Raw genomic sequence first — 21,021 nt, 5'->3', positions numbered from 1 at the left:
ATTTCTACGGTATTTTCTTTCATATAAAATAAGAGAGAGATAATTCAAATGGTGATTGGAAAAACGAAAAATAAAATGTATTTAATCAATATTGAATATGAAGGTAGGTTATTATATTACTGCACTCACTATAATTAATGCAATGCGTTATTAAGGAAATGCGTTTGTTTCATTAATCATAATATCTTTTAATTAATATTGTATTATTTATATTTATGGCTTTGTTCTTTCACGGAAACATTGAAAGCCCCACAGTGGAGCACAAATCAGATTTTTATTTCGCGTAGGAAATAATCTTGTGGAACCCGCTTCCCTTTGAAGTGTTTATCGGTTTATCTCACCCTTCCCCCGTCTCCTGTGCACGTAAGGTGAGAGAGAGTATGTTTAGATTACGAGGAACATACATAGAGAATATTTATTTTATTTATTTTTAAACACTTTATTGTATACTAAAATAATCAGTTACAAAAAATTTACTTGAAAATAGGTAGTGTATACAAAGGCGGGCTTATTGTCAGGAAGCTATTTCTTCCAACCAACCTTTGTTTGATGGAAAATTAAAGGTTTAAAAAACTAATCTAAACTAAAGGTTTAATAAACTCTTTCAATAGAATATATAAAATAAAAAGTACACTCACGAGCAATGAAAAAGATTCAGTGACACATGGAACGGCAATGGCATGGAAGGTGGAAGTTTTTCATTGCTCGCAATTAGTATCACATAAGTTTTATAAATTCGTGTTTTAGTGATAAATCTTTCAGGTTATTATGTATTGTGTATGTATTGTATTGTTATTATGTTTTGTATATTTTGTACGTGATTTGTATGATACGTACGATTAGTAGTAACTGTTCGCTACTAAAATACCTGAAGTTCTTCGTAACACGATACTGCTGGCTGCCGTCCATTCGAATCCCGGTCGGGGCAGAATATTTCGATAATTCTTGGTACTTGGACGAGTCCCAAATATGGAAACTGGCCAGCCACCGGACAGGTTAGGTTCAACTGCTGTTCAACCTGACATAAGTCCTATGAATCTGACAGCTTGGCAGAGCTTTGGCACTTGGTAATACGAGGCATTGGGACTTTATATTTTATGGAATTCCAAATTAAAGTATACAGGAAGGGTGCGTGTTTATGTTAAAATAATACATAGTCATTACAATATATTAAGATAAAGGTAATGTTGTAAGTAAGATAATATATAGTTTTCAGACATAAATAATGTTAAGAATACTAAGGTTAGCTGCCACACAATATATACATAAATTAAGAGTACAACATACTCAATACATAATTACCGATAGGTACAGTTTAACCCCGGCTCACTGCTTGTCAAGTGCACTGAATATCTTAGCAACTTCGACACAACGGAGAATTCCGACGAGGCTACTGCCGCTCCAAGACAAACTTGTATCAGTAGCTTACATTCAACGTACTTTGTCCTCCGATCATCCACTTGCGGCGAACAACAATAGTTCCTAGTCCTTTGGGTGAAGAAACTAAATGTCAGCAAGGAGGGTACAAGAGCAAGAGACAGGCTGTGGTGAATGCATTGTTGCCTGTAGTTGTAGGTGTGTGTTTACGAAGTTCGACTGGATTACAGCGAGCTGCTTAAGGAGGTTCTAATTATATTGAGACTTTAGTGAAATTAGCTCGTGAAGGAGCTTATATGAGTACTTGCAGTGCATAGGAATCATGTGTAGGTATATAGCTTTGGCCAGATTTACACGTCTGTATGTAGCTGCATTGTATTGTTATCAGTAATCCGACAAGGATTATCAATTTATCACATTGCTAAGGGTAAATACGTGCACAAAAACAATCGAGTCCAACATACAAAAAATCTGGAATAAAACGGAATATTCGGGTTTTAAATCGTAAAACAGGTAAGTTAAACGGAACACGACATGAAAATGCCCTCCTATCCAGCTTATCTGCCTCGTACAGTCAACTTAACGTGAATGTTTACTGCATAGTATGGAAACGAGACAAAAAGTGCAAGGTTTTTCCGCAGTATACAGTACGAGTTTTTACTCAGCCCGCGGTCACCTAGATTGTGGGACGAAAGCGCGATGTGTGCGTATACTTGTTTATGTATCTCTATAGAGTTGTGAGAAGTAACAATTGTTCGCGAGGGCTGAGATATGAAGAAGAAATTAGAGCTGGAACACGGGGCGCCGTGTGGCGTCCTTACGGCCTATAGAGAAAGAGGGTTAGTGTCGTTTCGGAATTATTATGCTGCTGTATTTCATTGTGTATGCGAGCAGTTGTTGATGAAACTGTGGAGTTTGTGTTTGGGATATTTAGGTAAAACAACATAATTATTTACTTACGTTTTATGTTTTTTTATAGTAGCAGAGTACATAACACTAAGGTCACTATTGAACAATAATAAGTGTTTATTAATTCTAAAAGTTTCGACTTGAACCTAAAGTGGTATGTTTCAATACTGTTTGTGGTACTTGAGAAGGAAGATATGGAAAACATGCAAATTATCAGTGAAGGAACTGTAATTTCCACCAGAACCTGCCTGTCTGATTTAGTACAACAGTAACATAATTTCACTAGAACCTCTATAATCCTTAGTATCTTAGTCCTTGTTCTCGGAATGATCGCCCGCAGCCAGCGCCGTACTTCACATAAACTCCGGCACGGCAGACGCTCAGATATACAGAGTGTTGCAAAAAGAGTAAGTATAGTAAGCCGAAAACAGGTTACTCAGGGGTCATTGTTTTACTACTTTTCACATTTCGCTATCGATTTTTAAATAGGTCTTAAAATTGCTCTTCCACAGAAACTTTGTTGGTCACGTGACTTTTTACTAACAGGAACCAGTTATCATGAATTTCCAAAATTCACAGAACAATATTATATCTATGTAGTTCAGGATGACCCCCTGAGTCACCCCCTTCCAGCTTACTATACCACATTTGCGATACCCTGTAGATGTACTTCACATATAAACTCTGGCACGGCAGACGCGCAGATATAAAAACACGCTCCGTTGGAAGCAAATATTTGTCTCCAGATAAGACAGTAGGCATGTTTGTCTCGGCATATGGTGAACTCCCTTCCTTTCATATTTCCTTCCTTATTTTTGGCCCTATTGGAACAGGAGTTGAGTAAACAAATAGCTCGTAAATGAAAAAGATGTTTGCTTTGTTTAGCACGAAAATGATTTACAATTTGTGAGTAGGTAGGTATTTATTAAAATTCGTTCTACCTACTATTAAACAGGAATATCTGTTCCGCAGTTTCCTTTTATGTTCATATGTTTTGATTGCATAAAACTGAAGCATACTTTTTCACCTGCCTCGGCCATTGTCAAGTCAAGGTCTTTACCAAAAGATAGAAGAAGAGGATCGGACCCGTCAATATATCTGGTGAAGTGATGATAAGGAGGCCCGAGCAATGCGTCTTTTGGGTATAATGACTAGCTATTAATAAACGAGCTAAATATCTGCAAGTTTTGAAAGGCAAATCCAATATGACTAACTGCTACCACACTTATAACTTATACCCAGCAGTAAATGAAACTCACATCAACAGTAGGTATACACATTAAGTAATATGAAAGGTTTGATGCAAGTCTTCTCGAGTTTGCCCGACGGGTGCATACATTTCCCACCGCGAGGTATCCCGGTGTACACAGAGCCGTCAGCGATGCGGTGGGGCCCCGAGAGAGGCCATTATGAAGAGGAAAAGCGGCAGCACTGTCTATGTGGGTTCTCTATAGAGTTTCGATTTCAAAATAATATTTTTTGAATCCAAATTACTGATGTTACACGATAGGTATTTGATAGAAACATGAGGCATTCGGCAATCCTTAACATCCGTTTTACGTGCGTCGTTGTATAGTTTTGGCCATTTTGGGATTAGAACTTTAAAGTTACGACTTCGACTAGGATTAAATCTTTGATACTCATCAATCTAACGAAGTCTCTGTGGATCTGTCCGTTCTGATTGAAGGTCATGAATTGTTATAGAATCGGTTTATTTGTTTAAAAGATAAATAACTTGATTGAGAGTAAACAAATAAAATGTAAATGTTATTTCGTTACAATCAGTCCAAACGTTGTAAAGTTACGAGCTACTTTTCTATTTTCTAAAGTTTTAAAGTCAATGAGGATTGTATCTTATTGTTGAAAGTGGAGAGGGGCTCTACATCGATCATTATGAAGCTCAAGGTCATAGAAAAATTTATGCAGTATATAAACTATAATTTATCCTGTTGGAAAACTAATGTTGTGAAAACTAAATGTGGAAGTAAAGAAAACACTTGAACTTAATAACTGTAGAGACAAAGCTACAAAATTAGTTCTTTAATTTTTGTGCCCTCGCAAAACTGGGTAACTTATTTACGTATAAAATAAATACTTAAAATTTCCTTTTTATTCCGCTCTATGTTTTCAATTAGCTCAGCTCTACTTCAAAGCTCCTTAAACTTAAACTTTACCACAGGAATGCAGAAAGCTACTACTAACATTACTCAAGCGCTATGTATCCAGGCTACGTTCTGGCTGCTCATAGAGTTTAGACTGCCTCATTATTATACCTACTTGCAAGAAAATTTAAAAGGCTTTTAGGGTGATGAAAATTGCCTACGTCAATTTACATCCTACCAACTCCATTCTCAACCCGGCCACTGCTGGACATAGGCCTGTCCCAAGAAGCATTACAACATTGTACTTAATTATTTTTTTTATTCTGACAGTTGTTTTCCTGAAAAACGATAGAAATGTTTACTGTTTCTTATGTTGGTTGCTATATCTATCTATACGGCTTTGAAAATATTACTGAATTATGTCTCAACATTTACACACACTACATTTCAAGGAAAGGTGGGACAGTGCTGCTATTTGATGGGAATCAGTATTACAAAAAATGTAGTTAGAACAATGGCTCGTTACTGGGGAGATGTAGCCCTTATAAAAAACTGAAATGCAAAGGATGATAGGCAAACACAAATCAGAGTTACAAAATATAATAAACAAAATGATTATATTAAACGCAAAAGAGAAGATATAAAAGACGATACAATAAGGCATATTCAATTGTAACTTTTAAACGAAGAAATTGATTTAGGCTTTGCTTTGGAGAAGCTAGCAAATATAAGATAATTAGAAGGTAATACTTATAAACACAATTTCCGTACCACGGGCAAAGAGGGAATTTAAATATTCAGTTTGATAATGCTGTTTTTTTTACCTTATGTTTTTTTCTTATTTGATTATACTTTCCATTGTTATTTGAAATATCCTTTGATTGTATAGGTACCTATAGTTATATTAAAAGGCAACCGGACCATGTTAAATATTATTTTTCAGAATGGTCACACTGGGTTTATAATTTTTTCGTTGCAAAACTACGGAAAATATTTTTTTCCCGTGGTCCGGTTGACCGGACAACAGAACCGTACCACGGGCAAAGAGGGTAAACATTTTAACTAGATCTTCTGTAGTCCGGTCAACCGGACTATGGAAAAAATTTATTCTTCCGTAGTCCGGTCAACTGTACTACAGAAAATATTTTTTTCCCGTGGTCCTGTTGACCGGACCACAGAACCGGACAACGGGCAAAAAGGGCAACATTTTGTCATCTAGCAGCTACCTGTCTAAAATCGTACAGTGGACCAGACAGGCGAACCACGTCACGATTCCGTGAAAATATGTTACAAGCCTTCTTTCGAACATACTGAAAAACGACTCACCACTAAATTTTCAGCATTAAAGTAGATACTAACAGGGATTTAGCGATCATAGTAAACTCTTAAATATCTCGCCGAACTATTCTTTACAGGAACTATTTGCAACGCCTTGAGCAGTTTGAGAAGGCGATCCAGAGCTACGATGAAGCTTTGGCGTGGCATGTGAGTTGAATGAATCTTGCTGAGTTGCGGTTTAAATGCTGAAAGTCTAGTTTAAATAGCTGAGTCAGTATTTAATAAAGCAATAATTTTACTAACCTAACTTAAATAAAGATATGTAAGTAAATACTGACTATTATGAAACGTTGGGAAGTAGGTATATATTGATATGAATTCCGTTTGGTCCGCTTTTGTATGAAAAAAAGTATGACTGAACATTATTGTGTTTGAATAAGACTAGTCTTTTCGACGTGCCAAGATACAGTGTAATGCCATAAAACCCAACTAACTAGCAAACTGCCCCATTTCAGTTGCATTTTTAGTCAAGAATTATATTTAAAGAAGTACTTAAGTTTAAGTTAAGTTTGTTAAGACCCATAACAACGTAGGCAATATTTACTTCATAGAGGAATAATGTTCTAGCAGAGGGTTAGAGTAAGAATTCAATGTATGAATATGTCCGTAACGTAATCCCCGAAGGCGTACACGTTCTCGCTGCGAGCCATTGAACGCTGTACTTATTCCAAAAATACCGGAATAAAATAGTTCCATTTCGTCCTTACAAAAACTGTGCGAGGTTTCAAATAATCCAGGCATAACAATACGGTTGTGTCGATCGTGTCAACAACGCAGGCAGATGGAATAACGCTGGCACAAAGGAGAGATTATTCATAAAAAATATATATGTTACTGTAAAAGCCCGAACAACGGTAAATCCTAAGATTTACGCGTAAAACCTAAGATTTACCAACTCTTAATGGTAAAAGCCCGAAAGATTTTGCGATTCGCACTTTTACCACTATTCACTTGGTAAATCTTAGGATTTACACTAAGGCACGGTAAATGTTGAAAAAGCCAGGTTATAACTTATAATTATAACCTCCGTAGTCGAACAAAGCGTCCGTAGTCGAGCGGGCTTCAGTGATCGTAACTGATCACTGAGGTTTAGCAACAACCAGCATGGTCAGCCATTGGATGGGTGACCGATTTCAAGTGGTTCTTTTCTGGATGCTTTCGTGCTTCGGACGGTTGCTGCTTCGGAAAATAATTTAAGTTTTTGATTGAAATAAATGAATAGGTAATAATTAATCTTTGTTTTATTCCCAAAACCAACTTTTACTAGGTGTCAGTGGTAAAACCTAGCATTTACCAAATTCTAATGGTAAAAGCCCGAAAAAAATGACCCATTTTCACAAATCCTTACATTTACCAACTCATGTTGGTAAATCCTAAGATTTACTGGTAAATTCTAGGATTTACCGTTGTTCGGGCTTTTACAGTAACATATACAAGTACATCGGGATATATATATATATATATATATACTATACGTGTTGTATGTATGGATCTACTCATAAGGCTGCTGTATACTGAAAATTCGTAATCGTCGTCGTTTAACGCATGTATCTGTCTGTCTAAGGACATGTGTACTTCATCAATCATGTGTGTAAAATGTGTTATTTTAAATTCAGAGCAACGATGTGCGCAGCCTGCTGGGCCGCAGCGTGGCGCGGGCGAAGGCCACCCAGTACAGCGGAGCCCTACAGGACGTGGCCAGGGCCATAGGTAAGTAGATCATTTAATTCTTCTTAGGGCCACTTGTACAAACATATTAAATCTAGATTTAGTCTCAAATCTCGATCTAAGAAACGTTAGTCCATATAAAATTTGAAACTAAATCGACATTTAACACTAAATCTAGATTTAATATGTTTGTGCAAGTGGCCCTAAATCTAGATTTAATATGTTGGTGCAAGGGGCCCTTAGTATCGGTGACAAACATAAGATCGCGTTTTGGGTTGGTCAAAGTGGTGAAAGGATTAGCCAGTCCGAATAGCGTCATTCGCTGATGGTCCAGGGAGCGAGGGAATAATAATATCATACTGTTTACTTTTTAAATTAATCCGTCATCGCCCACACACTACGCGAGCCCCGAGTTTAGTATAATACTCTGCAATACACTCTATAAATAATACCACTACAATACATACGAGATATTAACTAACCTGTCGATTTGTTTATGCAACAGAGTTGGACCCGGATAACATAACAGCCAAGCAGATCCGTGCTCAGACGGAGTACGAGAAATGTTCGTTCGAACGCAGCCTAGTGTTGGCACACAGAGGCAAGCGCCTCCGCCGGTTCCCGCCCGACTTCGCCGAGTGCGCCAGGCACGCCGAGGAAACGGTGGGACCCTTTGATTTCATCATGCCCTGGTAGGTATTTTAATTAATGTCGTGAGTGTCGTGACTGTGCTGTTTGTTTGTAGGTAAGCCACATTGATAGGTATTATTAGGTGTAGCAGTAGGTATTTCTAGTCTTAACGGTAACATAGTAGTTACCTTTTGTATATCTTATAATATCTAACTGATACAGGGTAGGTAGGTACTTACATAATATTTTATAATAACCAAATGGAAATCGACACTCAAAATTCAAAACAAAGCTGAATGATAAAAACTAACTTCGTAAAGTCAATAAAAATTGATATGTAGGTACAAGAATGGCAATTAAATTGCATTCTTCATGTCATGAATGATGAATATTCAGGCTGTAGTTGGGCAATTTACATCGTCATGATGTTCGCAGCTCGTTAATGGAACTGTCATGTAGGTATGCTGGTATTGTACTGTACACTGGACGCAATCATGCTGTAGATAGTTTATTATTTAGTTGAAAAACTATAAACGTGATCCAAATAGAAACCGCTAGCTTGATGAGTAAAATGTATAAGTGTACTACTTTACAGTAGCAATATTTAAGTATTGCAGAGGTCGACTTCTGCGAGTTTTATTTTTTTATGAAAAATCAAGTCACAAGCACATATTGCCATTATGTGTAAACACCGCTTATAAATAAATAATAGCATAAAATTTTATATTAAGTACCTACCTATGTAGTACTAATAATGTTTTAAGTACATAAAGCATCACTTGTATCAGATTCGAGAGTGCGCCGGAAAGAGCGCGTCTGGTATGATGAAGCTGGCGATTCCACTTCTGAAGAACATGGAAATGAGGAGCGCTTCCGACACCGGAGTTGCGCAGGCGCCGCGCCGGAGCAGAGTGCCGGCTCACACCACGCATGAGGTGGGCTTCAATGATATGCTGGGAGTTGGGACACCATTTGGCTTGTCGTATTTGCCAAACCTTGCATTTGGGGTCAGTAGTGTACATTCGCCAAAATTATTGCCGTATTTGCCGATAAAATGCATTAGTTCCGGAAAATATAGCCAATGAAGGTTTTGACAAATACGATAAGCCAAGTGTGGTAGGTAGGAGAATTATACAGAATGTTAAAGAAAATGGTATAGTAAGCCAAAAGACGTCATTGACTCGATCAGCTGGTCATTGTGAAAAGCTTTATTTTACGACTTTAAAGTAGTTTCTAAGGACTTATTTACTACTTTAAGCTTGATCCCATGTTTTACTCAAAGTACCTAATATACTTTATATCATAGGATAAGAAAATCAATAATATAATTATTTCCACTGGTGGAAATCATTGGGGGAGGCCTATGTTCAGCAGTGGACGTCCTATTGCTGAGATGATGATGATGATTAATTATTTCAGAAATATAATATGTCAGAACTGTATAGTCACTACCATGTCTATCCTACTAGGTGCTACTATTAACTACTAATATAATATCCCAAAAAAGATATCGCGAAAATAGAAGCTTTGAGTTAAATGCCAAATGTAATAAACACAATTAATTACCTAGCCTATAATTGAACAATCGGAATTAATTAATTTGTAGGTACATGTGTAGTTAAGTACTATAATAACAGGACGTGTGTTAATGAATAATCTGCATGTTCCCACTTGAACTATGTGCAAGTCGGAAATTAATTGGAAATTACGTACGATGTTTGAACACAACATTATATGTTTCTTGTTAATCTGTAATCACGAGCAATGAAAAGTTCCAGTGAGAAAATTACCTCTTTTAAAAAATTACCAAATTTTTATTATTATAATGACTTAAAACTTAAAAAATTGTCTCTAAATGGTGACTGCATTTTGTAAGCGGAACTTTTCTATTTACTTATATCCTTATCTACTTTTATTGTCCGTGAGGCCGTATTATACATGTGACCTTAACCTTTTCTATCAGAGCCACTAACCCGACCCTTCCACTGTCCCAGGTGCAAGAAGTCTCCTACACAGACCAGCAGAAGCTTCGCCAGACGTCTCGTCGCATGGCGTGCAAGTACCTGGGCCGTATGGCTCACGACCGGCACTTCCTCGACGGGCTGTGCGGGGACGAGCGGCTAGCGTCTGCCAACAAGCGGGGGTCTGAGCTGCTGCTGGAGCTGGCTAGGAAAGGAGCCGCGGATTTGGGGAAACGACAGGTAGGGGAGGGGGAGAGGAGGGGAGGAGGTGATAAGCGTTGGGTTAGAAGAGATGTAGAGTATAAAGAGAGAGAGAGAGTTAGTAAAGCATATTATTGGATGGGAAGCGTGCAAGCCGGCAGTGGATCACTGACGCTGATGTAGTTTTGTGGAGCTCCTCGAGAGAGGTTTTGCCAGCGGTAAACTGTTATCTGACTGATTTATCATATCATATATGTCATAGAAATCAGTGTACTTTGTGGCGTGTAGTGTCATATGTCTGTGGTATTAGTTGTATGTTTCCTCCAGGAGGTGCTTCGCGAGCGGCGTCCCATGTACGCGGCCGAGGCAGCCGAGTCTGCCGCGCGGGCTCGCCTCAGCAACAAGCGCCAAGAACACCTGACCCGCACCCAGAAACAACACACCACTAACGCCAAACGCCTGCTCCAAACAGCCGAGAAGGTTCTAGAACAGAGAGACACGGCAAAATGCTTGGAGAACGCGGAGTTCGCTATGGAGCAAATAGCGAGGATCCCGGCCAGACTGTTGCCGCGGAAGGAGAAGTTCATGCAAGAGCTTTACAGGATTGTGGCAACGGCTTTCTTGGATCAGGTTAGATTTCATGGGTTTTTTTCTGGCTTTGGCGTTGATCACTGGTTATGGACTTACGCAATAGCGTAAATAAAAGGTTCAGCTGAAAACCAGCGCTGTGGCCTTATATCCACAGCATATGCTGAGCTGGTGCCTTTTGACGCTCTGGTCAGCAATCTTTGTTTGCTTTTTAGTGTTTTATTTTCTGTATTTTGTTGTTGTCAATGTGTCAGTAAGTACATGTTTCTTTCTTTCTTTCTCAATATCCACGTTAATTTGCAGAAGCGCGTGGGGAGCGAGATGAGCGAGTCGTCGCGCGAGTGCCGCGCGTTCGTGCTGCTGGGGCTGGGCGTGTCGCGCGAGCCCAGCCGCGACTCCGTGCTGCAAGCGCGCCCGCCGCCGCCGCGGGATGCCAAGTATTCATCATGTCTTGTTGCTTACGAGCGTTGTAGATACTCTGGGAAGTATCTGATCTGATTCAATTCTGTCACCGCGCCCGCAGGCGCCACGGGACGCTAAGCACTTACCATCTTATGTTGCTTATATACCCTGCATAAACCCACCGAGTAGAGTGGCCGAGACAGCCGAACACTCGGTCAATTGCTAGCCGTTCATTGTCTCCACTCTTCTCGGTAAGTGTAACAAGGGTATTACTTGCGTTGTACTCTGGGAAGTGATACTGATCGGAGTGGCCAATTCTATCACCAGTGTGACAAATCTTGGTAAGTGGGTCATCTCTTACTGTTGTCTTGTGTTTTTTACCGATAAGGTGAAGATGACCTTCTTTTAGTTCTCGAGAGGCTTCCATAAATATGAAGTTAAGATATGTATTCGTTAACATCGCACAAGAATTACCTTATAAACGTTTAACTCTTCCAAGCAGACTACCACATCTTACTACCTGTCTAAGGTCGTCGATTAACCGAATTGGATGGCGTCCAATACTGCCTTGCCTATACCTACCTATGTGTGTCTGAAATCGAGAAATCTAGTCCAATGGCTATCGCTTTTGAAGGAGAAACTTGCATATTTTATGAGAGTGAATGGACTTAGGTTTAAGTTTTACAGTCCGGCTGTAAAATTGTTGATGTTTCTTAAAATAGACAGCGATTAAAGTCTTGATTTTTATAGTTTTTAAGATTACCAACAAAAAACATAATATGTCTTTATTTATTTTAAATATTATATATTATATATTTTGTAAAATAGGATATATTCCTCTTCTTCCACTCGCCAAATGTTAGGCATAGAAATACAGCTCCAACTTTGTTGTGCTACAATGTTTGCCAAGATTATTTTGCACGTAGCTGCCCTAAATATAAGGAATGGGTAACCGAAATTGATGCGACACTTGACCTTCTCGAGTAGGCATTTCTCCCAGCCTCGCCATTCCACTCAATCTTGTGTTCTAGAGCGGTGGTAGGTCAGTTGGTTAACAAACTGTTTTGTCTCTCAATACAATGAGCCTGAGGTTTTTGGAATTAAGTATAAGTAATATAGGTACCACTGTGCTCCTACTATGAATGGAATCAATGTGAAGTAAATTACAAATCTGGATTGTTAACGATTATACCCTGTCAAATGACAGTATCAGCAGACGCTACCCTTTGCCAGATTTGGTTTTTGTGCCGTAGCGATAGGATAAATCAGTCAGATACGTCACTCTGAGATGCTCTTCCACTGCAACCCACCCTCCACATCTACGTGCAATGCATTCTAGGTGCTCTTTCACTCGCTAGTATACTCTTCTGTGTATCAAGTAAGCTTCTAGAAACATCCTCACCTCGTCTTCACGGCCACAGGCGTCGTCTGACAGCGCTGGAGCGTCGTTTAAAGGCGGCACGCAGCATTTATAATATTCCTCAATAATCCTTCATACGAGCTTCTAGAAACTTCGACCACCGAATTTTCATACTGACAGCCCTGGGGCGTCCGTTGAGGGCGGCCCAGGTCTTTACTTACGAGTATTTTCTTCTACGTATCACGCCTCTAGAATCATTCTCACTTCGTCTTCCCGGCCACAGGCGTCGTCTAACGCGCCTCCACCTTGATCTGAAGCAGCCGCAGCGGGCGCGCTACCATGCTTACAACCTTCATACCATCTAAGCTTCTAGAAACTTCTTCACCCAACCTTCATACCCTCTAACGTCACCTGACAGCCCTGGAGCGTCGGTTGACGGCGGCCTAGGTCCTTACTTGCGAGTCATAAGGGTCTAGAAACTTCCTCACCCAACTCTCATGGTCACAGGCAAACTTATTGCAAGCTGCCAAAAAGTTTAACATCAACAACAAGAGCAATAAAATAAATTCCACTCACCTAGGGCTGAAAGGAAATTGCACGCCAGTCTTTTTATCGGACCACCTCACACCAAAAGGAAACTGGCTGTATTACCTAGCCAGAGAACTGACCAAAGCTCAGCAGTATAAATTCTGCTGGACATCTATGGGAGACGTCCTAGTAAGGAAAGACGAACATTCACCAATCATAAAAATCATAAATGAAGCACAAATTCAAAGCTTTTATAAAACTGTAATATGACTATTTCACCTAATGATCTTAGCCGTCTCAGCCATTTATTTATATTGTAACCAGTCAGTTCTGTTTTACCTACACTCATTCACATGTAAAATTGTAAGTCCAAAAATATTATTTAAGTATGAAAATGTAAGCTCAAAATATAACAAGTTCTCAGATATAATTACAAAATTGCCATCTTATCAATGTAACCTCTGCTTACTTAACCGTAAAACTAACAAAATTATTTTGTTTTTATTTTTTATTAATGGATAGTCTCCAACAAACCAATTCAGAGATAAACAAAACACAGGTAGCTGTGGCTGTTACTTGTGCGCCAGAGGAATGTCATTCGCATATAAAAACATCAAACCATTTAACACTTCTCACACAAAACATACGGAGCATTTATAAAAACCTTGATACTTTTCGTGTAACATTACAGTCACTTCAAATTGACTGTGACATATTAGTCATGACAGAATGCCATCTCTCAAATTATAAGCCCATACCCACACTTAACGATAACTATAATAAACACCACACAAAGCATACACTTAATCAATGCGACGGAGTAGTATTTTATGTCAATAAAAACCTTAACTATAACATCTCGGAACCTACATTAAAGAACGCCTCTTGTCTGCTTCTTACACTATCAGATACCGTTGTTGTTGGCATTTACCGCACTCCGTCCATACGAAATACTGATGATTTCGTCACTTCTCTTTCAACTCTACTTGAAAAGTACAAGGGCTATCAAAATATAATAATCACTGGCGACATTAACATTGACATCAAACCAGAAAATATGGACAGTTCAAGCTCAAACTACCTAACTGCTTTGTCTTGTCATGGCATACTTCCGGCCCATAGATTACTTACTCGTGATAAAATGTGCTATGATCATATGATGGTGAAAACTATTCACGAAGCTCAAACGTTTGTTCTAACCAATGCTATTAAACCTTTGATCATAGTACAGTGCTATTAAACCTTTTGTCTCACCCGACACGTCTTAAAAATTATAAAACTAAAATAACAACTAACTATGATAAAGCGTTAGACGACATAAAGCCTAGACTGTCAGCAATATTAGAAATTACAGATCCAAATAGTGCAGCTGATACACTAGTTAACACTATAACCGTAGCTATAAAAAGTAACCAACACATAACTAAGATACCTATACGAAAACGCTGCCTACAACCCTGGATCACTACTGGCGTTCTACGTTGTCTCCGTAATCGAGACAAACTACATGGAAAAGTAAAAAAGAATCCTCACAATGATATTATAAAAATCACATATACAAGATACAGGAACTACTGTACTAAACTTGTTAAGAATCTTAAAATAATTTACGAAAGAAATAAACTGAACTCGGCCACAAAAAATCCAAAAGTATTATGGGACACTATTAAGTCAATCTGTAATATCCAGAAACAAAAATCTAACGACATACGTGATCTTACAACTATTTCTTCTTCCCCTGTTGAATCGGCCAACCTTATTAACAAACACTTCTCAAATATAGGTAAACAATTAGCAGAAACATTGGCAAAGTCTCAACCCCCACCACTAAATCCTTCTTCATTCATGGCACCTTCCCCCGTGACTTCTTTTGCTCTGCTTGATACCGATGCTTTAGAAATAAATGATATTATAACAAACCTTCCTAACAGCTCTGCCCCTGGTTGGGACCATATAACAACAAAATTTATAAAATTATCTAAGTACATACTAATACCTGTAATTTGCTACATTTTTAATCTTTGTTTCGAAAAGGGTATATTCCCTACCGTATTTAAGATGGCTATCGTAACTCCCGTGCATAAAGGTGGAAGCAGGGACAGCGTTGATAATTACCGGCCAATATCGGTTCTGCCTGTTCTGTCTAAAATAATGGAAAAACTTATCAACAACCGTCTTAAAAAATTCCTGGCTGACAACCACTTAATATCAAAAAACCAATATGGTTTTAGAACTGGTGTGTCTACAGAAGATGCGGTTTTAAACATGACACAGGAAATAACCCAGCGTTTGGATAGTCGCGAAAAATGTGCCGGGGTCTTCTTAGACCTGGCGAAAGCATTCGGTACTGTCTCTGTTTCCATTCTCTTAGACAAATTATATACCTATGGAATTAGGGGATTACCCCATTCACTGATTAAAGACTACCTCACTAATAGACAGCAGCAGGTGAAGCTTGGGGAAAGCGTAAGTACATCAAGTAATATAAGTTTTGGAGTGCCACAAGGTAGTGTTCTCGGTCCAACACTCTTTCTTATTTACGTGAATGATCTTTGCAACCATGTCCTCCCAAACTGTAAAATTTTCTCATATGCAGATGACACTGCTCTCATCTTTCATTCCAAAACTTGGGCAACCTTAAAAACTGTGGCAGAAGAAGGTATTAAGCATATTTCTGACTGGCTTAGAACAAATCTCCTAACTTTAAACGTTAATAAGACCAAATGCCTTCCATTCTCAATAAGTCAAAGATCCCTTCCTAAGAAATTTGTTTTGAAAGTCCATGCCTGCAATAACCCTCGTTCTCTAAGCTGCACTTGCCAAGAAATAGACCAAGTCAATAAAATTAAATATCTTGGGGTAATTATTGACCAGCACCTTGCCTGGAACCATCACATACATCTAACTGTCGACCGATTAAGAAAACTTATTTGGGTTTTTATAAAGCTTAGACACGTGGCTCACAAAGATTTGCTTATTTCTACATATAAAGCTCTGGCACACTCTGTACTAAGCTATTGTATTCCAGCCTGGGGCGGTGCTGCAAAAACTCATTTGATAACATTAGAGAGAGCCCAAAGATGTATACTGAAGGTTATGTTTTTTAAGCCCATTAGATTTTCTACTTTTGAACTGCACACGTCTCTTGATATCCTAACAACCCGACAGACGTATATATTAAGAGCTTTGCTGAAAAAACACTCTACTTTACTATTTAACCCCAGTCATATGCTAAAACGAAGGAACGACATTGTTTGCCAAGTAGCTAAATGTAATACCGAATTCGCAAAAAAACAATTTCCTACATTATCATCTTCCCTTTATAATAAGGTTAACCGAATAAGCCCGATTTATCCTTTAACTATGCCTGAGGTTAAGCGTAAACTTACATCAATCCTCTTAAAGATGAATTATGATGATACTGAGTCTATACTTGTCAATTAAATACTTTAGTAAATAATTACTGCTTACATTTTCTAATTTCTTTAGTAAGTAACTTACACTCACTCACTCACGCGCACACACACACACCACACACACACACACACACACACACACACACACACACACACACACACACACACACACACACACACACACACACACACACACACACACACGCACACACACACACACACACGAATTCACATTCTACATTTAAACTTTTGTAATGTTTAAATTAACTACCTATTTATAATAAAATAAATTAAATGTTAACTCTATTTTAAAAGTATAGTTATGACCCTACTTAATTTTCTAACTTACTTATTAAGAACATAATAATACCTACCTGTAAATGTGTCATTATTTGTTTGCAGCCTTTGTTTGTTTAAGTATACCATTTAATTAGAAATAAGTACCTATGTAAAAATGTTCAATTATAAAATGGTTGTCATGTAGGGATGGGCGGGGTACCCAGTAACACAGGTTTGTCACCTAGTACAGGGGCCCTTGCAACTTGTGCGATTGATATAATTGAACAATAAACGATTTTGAATTTTGAATTTTGAATTTGGACAGGCGTCGTCTGACTACCCTGGAGCGTCGCTGGGCGGCGGCCCGCGGCGCCGAGCGCTGCTACGTGGCGCACGAGCTGGCGCGCCTGCACCTTGATCTGAAGCAGCCGCAGCGAGCGCGATACTACGCTTACAAGTGCCGGGCAGGTAATGTGGTAGTAGAAATACAGGGTTATATTGTATTGAGTAGGGTTAGACACAAACTACATATTTTGGACATCAGGTACCCTTGTCTAGAGGTGACCCGTTTCGAGATAACCAACAATAAATATTTTTTCAAAAAAATTCACTTGTGATCTTGGGTGTTAATTATATTGGAAAAACTCACTTGCCTGGTGACCACGTGTGTGTAGAACGTGAATACTTGAGGAAAAATAAGTAATCTATAAATAATTCCTATCCCAGAATACCCAAACAATTTTTGTTTTGTAACTTTAGCCATTATTAATCCAGATGCTCGCTCAGCGAATCAGCGATTGTGGCTGTTAAACGCAGCGTTTGTCTTCGCCCGCTGCAACATCCAACTGAACAACCGGAACGAAGCGAAAGCAGCGCTGCTCGAGGCCGCAGGGTGGGCGCGCCAGTTCGGGTATAGCGATGTGTCGGCGTTCTTGGACACGGTGGGTTGAGAGAAATGTAGAGTGGTATAAGTTTGAAATTGATAAAAATTATAATGTTGTAGATCTATGGGTAACTTATGTTTATGTAACCCCGTTATACTTACTCAAAGTGACTGAAATCTGTATGTATTAATTATGCAGTTAACAGCATCTGAAATTCAACTTCCTTTTTAATTCAGAACTTTTGTGTAGTTTCAAGTATACGATGGCGTTATGATACTACTTTCTGCCAATAATTATTCAGTAACCTCAGCTGCAACCTAAGTTAGATAAGTACCCTTCTATTTGAACCTCTACCTACTGGTTAGTGGTTACCTCTTACTGGAAACTTCCTGAAATGGCAATATTATTCTCACGATCAGCTATTAAAACATAATAAAGTTATGTCAACACCTTATCCATCTCAAATCTCAATTTGCATTCAATTCAATCTTGACAAATTATAGCGCGCACCAACATACATAATTGAATTCCGCTCAACAAAGCCTTTCGCCTTTAATTTGTATGTGGTTTGGCTTCTAATTTCCGCCTCCTCTATCCGACACATACGTTTTATAATTAGATTTACGAGTACAACCTGACTGAAGTTGTTATACGATCCTCTACAAACTCATCGAAAGGGTACTTAATAACGGAGCACTTTCATCGGACAAGCGAATTTCAGCGCAAAAATAATATTTTTTAAACTCTATAGCGGCTGAAGTGCTGGGGCAAGTCAAGGGTTGTTCCCGTAAAATATTAGGCCGGTCCTAGAAATGAAATTGAGTGAGAATTTCAACCGAGTGTATAGTGCAATTAGTTTTCCTATGGGTTATCTGAAACGTATTCAACTACCCTTATGACCTATTTATCTATAATTCACAAAATTCGATCGAACAACGAATAATTAATTTCGTCTGGTCAGATCTACCACTAACCGATTTCCCAATGACACTATACGAAAATAATTTTTCCGCATTTATAACGGTGTTTACAATACATACTAAACAAACTAAAATCCTTTCGTTCTTTCCTAAGAAAATGACAGCCAAATAAAATATAATTTTCCCTGCAGTGTGCGACCGTGTCAACGGAAGGCGAAGTGGAGGCTGAGGAGGAGCCGCTGCAGCGCCGGGAGAAGGCCATGGTCAGCCTCATGCAGGACGACGACCTCAAGTCTGCCGCCAAGCACCTCTTCAAGAGGATGTCTATGGTGCCTACTACAAGGTACACTTAGTCATAAACTTACTATTTAGCTGTATCTCTTTCAGCACAGTTTTAGGTTTAGCTATTGCATTTTTATCTCTCATGGGCATCATACAAACACAACACATACATAATTATGCTCACGACTGTAATCTCCGAAGCGGTAGTCAGAGGTGACTCGTAAGCGAGGGAATCTCATGGTAATCAGTTAGCTTTATTTAATTGTATTTTGTTTATCAGGAAAATAAACAGAGTATTATTTTACGCATGTAATATAGAGGCACAACACACAGGATAGTACACATTGTAATGTAATTTAACACAGGTACTCACACTCTAACAATCATGTTATCTTTACGCCCCATGCACCGGCTTTATTTGTACCTACGCAATTATAGTTTTTGCAAGTAAAAAATTGGCTTAGGTGTACTGTGTACTATAAAAATTTTGCAAAAATTTGTGGCTTACAATTATGTAGGTAATACGTATTTATTTCAAAATAATTATTCAATACTACATAGTGCTGCTCATCCAGGCCAGATATAAATACTGAAAGCTCCTCTATATTTTGTCAAAGTATTTTATTAATGTAATGCGGTAAGCGCGGACTGCGCAATATTTTCCCTCCATCAGCAGAGCCATAAATAAATTGCGCAGAATATTATTTGGCAGAGTTACTCACTTAGTACGCGGCAAAGGCAACCAACAAAAGCTAACCGGGAAAAGCGAATTCTGTTTTTCTTTCAAATCACCTATTTACCGTTTGGCTGGGAAGTACAAGTCTGTAACTGGGGTTTTACTCCGTCTCACAGACGAGTTTATTTTGCCTATGTAAACAACATGCTTTTCCCGCTACGACTTGCCAAATTGCAGCTGTTATGAAAATGTGAGTTTTATTTAAATACATTTCGAAATAAAGACGCCGGACGACGTTAAAGTTTGAAAGAAACAATAGAATAACGAAGTTGCCAGTTGCATTTGTTTCAGTGATTCTTTGTTTCGTAGTACTATTGTCGATGGTCGTAATTTACGAAGGTACTTACCTAGTTAATTTCCTTAGGACGGGCTATTATTACATTTCTTAAAAGTGTCTCAAGTTGAACGGTACTTTGAAACTATGTGTGCCTCGAAAATGTATAATAATCGCAGCCAAAACATGGCCAAACGACCAAAACGTTATATACATGGTGCGGACAATAACTTTTATCATATCATGGCTACCTGTCTCGCTTACACCTTGCCAAGCGCGCCGTGCTGTCCCGTTTGCTTTATGGTTAATCATAATCAATTATTCCTTCTCCCGTCCAGGCGTTTCTCAGTGATGCCAGGCCAGCGCAGCGTGGACACGGGGGCCACGGGGGCCGTGGGGGCTGCGGGGGCCACGAGCCGCCGCGTGTCCATCATGCCCAACGTGAAGCCGCCCACCACCGTCACTCAGAACAAGAAGACTGTAGTGGGCTTCCAGGACTTCGATGTTTAAAAACTTTTTGGAGAAAAACTCTGTTCAATGGCTTTTTTTTGAACTGTCACATGGAACAAATAGGCCGTAAATGGCTTCCTGAACTTTTTATTTATACTTATATTTTTTATGCTTTATTATGTTTCTTTTATTTATATTTCAAAACAAACGATCGCCGAATCCATTATTAAACTTTTTTCAAGTCACCTTTCTTTTACTTGTAACCTTTGAATCAAACTTATTGGACATTTTGTCTCTTTTGTTGACTGTACCTACTTTGCAACCAAACAACAGTGTATAGGTGTAGTTTTAGAAAATCGTGCACTCAGCGACCCAGCCCGGCTTAGCACGGTAAGCCTGAGAGCGGTTACCTCCTGGACCCAGAGTTTACTGCCGATACCAAGCTCGTATTGATGGCATCGGGGAACTCAAAATACACAGGAGTTTCTAGATTAACCGTAGCGATAAACAAACGTAAGAGAGAGCAGAACATTTTCAATATTATTGCAAATGTTCATCTACATATAGACAAACTTTTAACTTGCCTGGTTTAAGCAATCGTAAGTGCTTTTGACTAACCAGTCAACATATGTGTTACAGTTAATACTCATACTAATGGTTATTAGTATGAGTATGACTAATAACCATTAGTATGAGTATTAACTGTATCACATATT

At 38.7% G+C, this 21,021-nt stretch overlaps 1 protein-coding gene across 1 annotated transcript; it reads left to right on the top strand.

Moving 5' to 3' along the window:
• The first annotated feature begins 2,096 nt into the window (after window positions 1-2,096).
• LOC105385064 lies at window positions 2,097-20,550 on the top strand. Its single transcript, XM_038109165.2, has 12 exons — window positions 2,097-2,216; window positions 5,804-5,873; window positions 7,343-7,436; window positions 7,900-8,057; window positions 8,813-8,959; window positions 10,019-10,225; window positions 10,514-10,816; window positions 11,078-11,211; window positions 17,085-17,227; window positions 17,534-17,700; window positions 18,755-18,906; window positions 20,194-20,550. The coding sequence occupies exons 1-12, from the start codon at window positions 2,149-2,151 to the stop codon at window positions 20,363-20,365; spliced, it is 1,815 nt and encodes a 604-aa protein (XP_037965093.2). The 5' UTR covers window positions 2,097-2,148; the 3' UTR covers window positions 20,366-20,550.
• Window positions 20,551-21,021: the final 471 nt, after the last annotated feature.

The sequence above is a fragment of the Plutella xylostella genome, chromosome 17 (assembly GCF_932276165.1).
Source record: "Plutella xylostella chromosome 17, ilPluXylo3.1, whole genome shotgun sequence".
NCBI classification, from domain to species: domain Eukaryota; kingdom Metazoa; phylum Arthropoda; class Insecta; order Lepidoptera; family Plutellidae; genus Plutella; species Plutella xylostella.
This window is presented reverse-complemented; position numbering and strand designations above follow the sequence as displayed.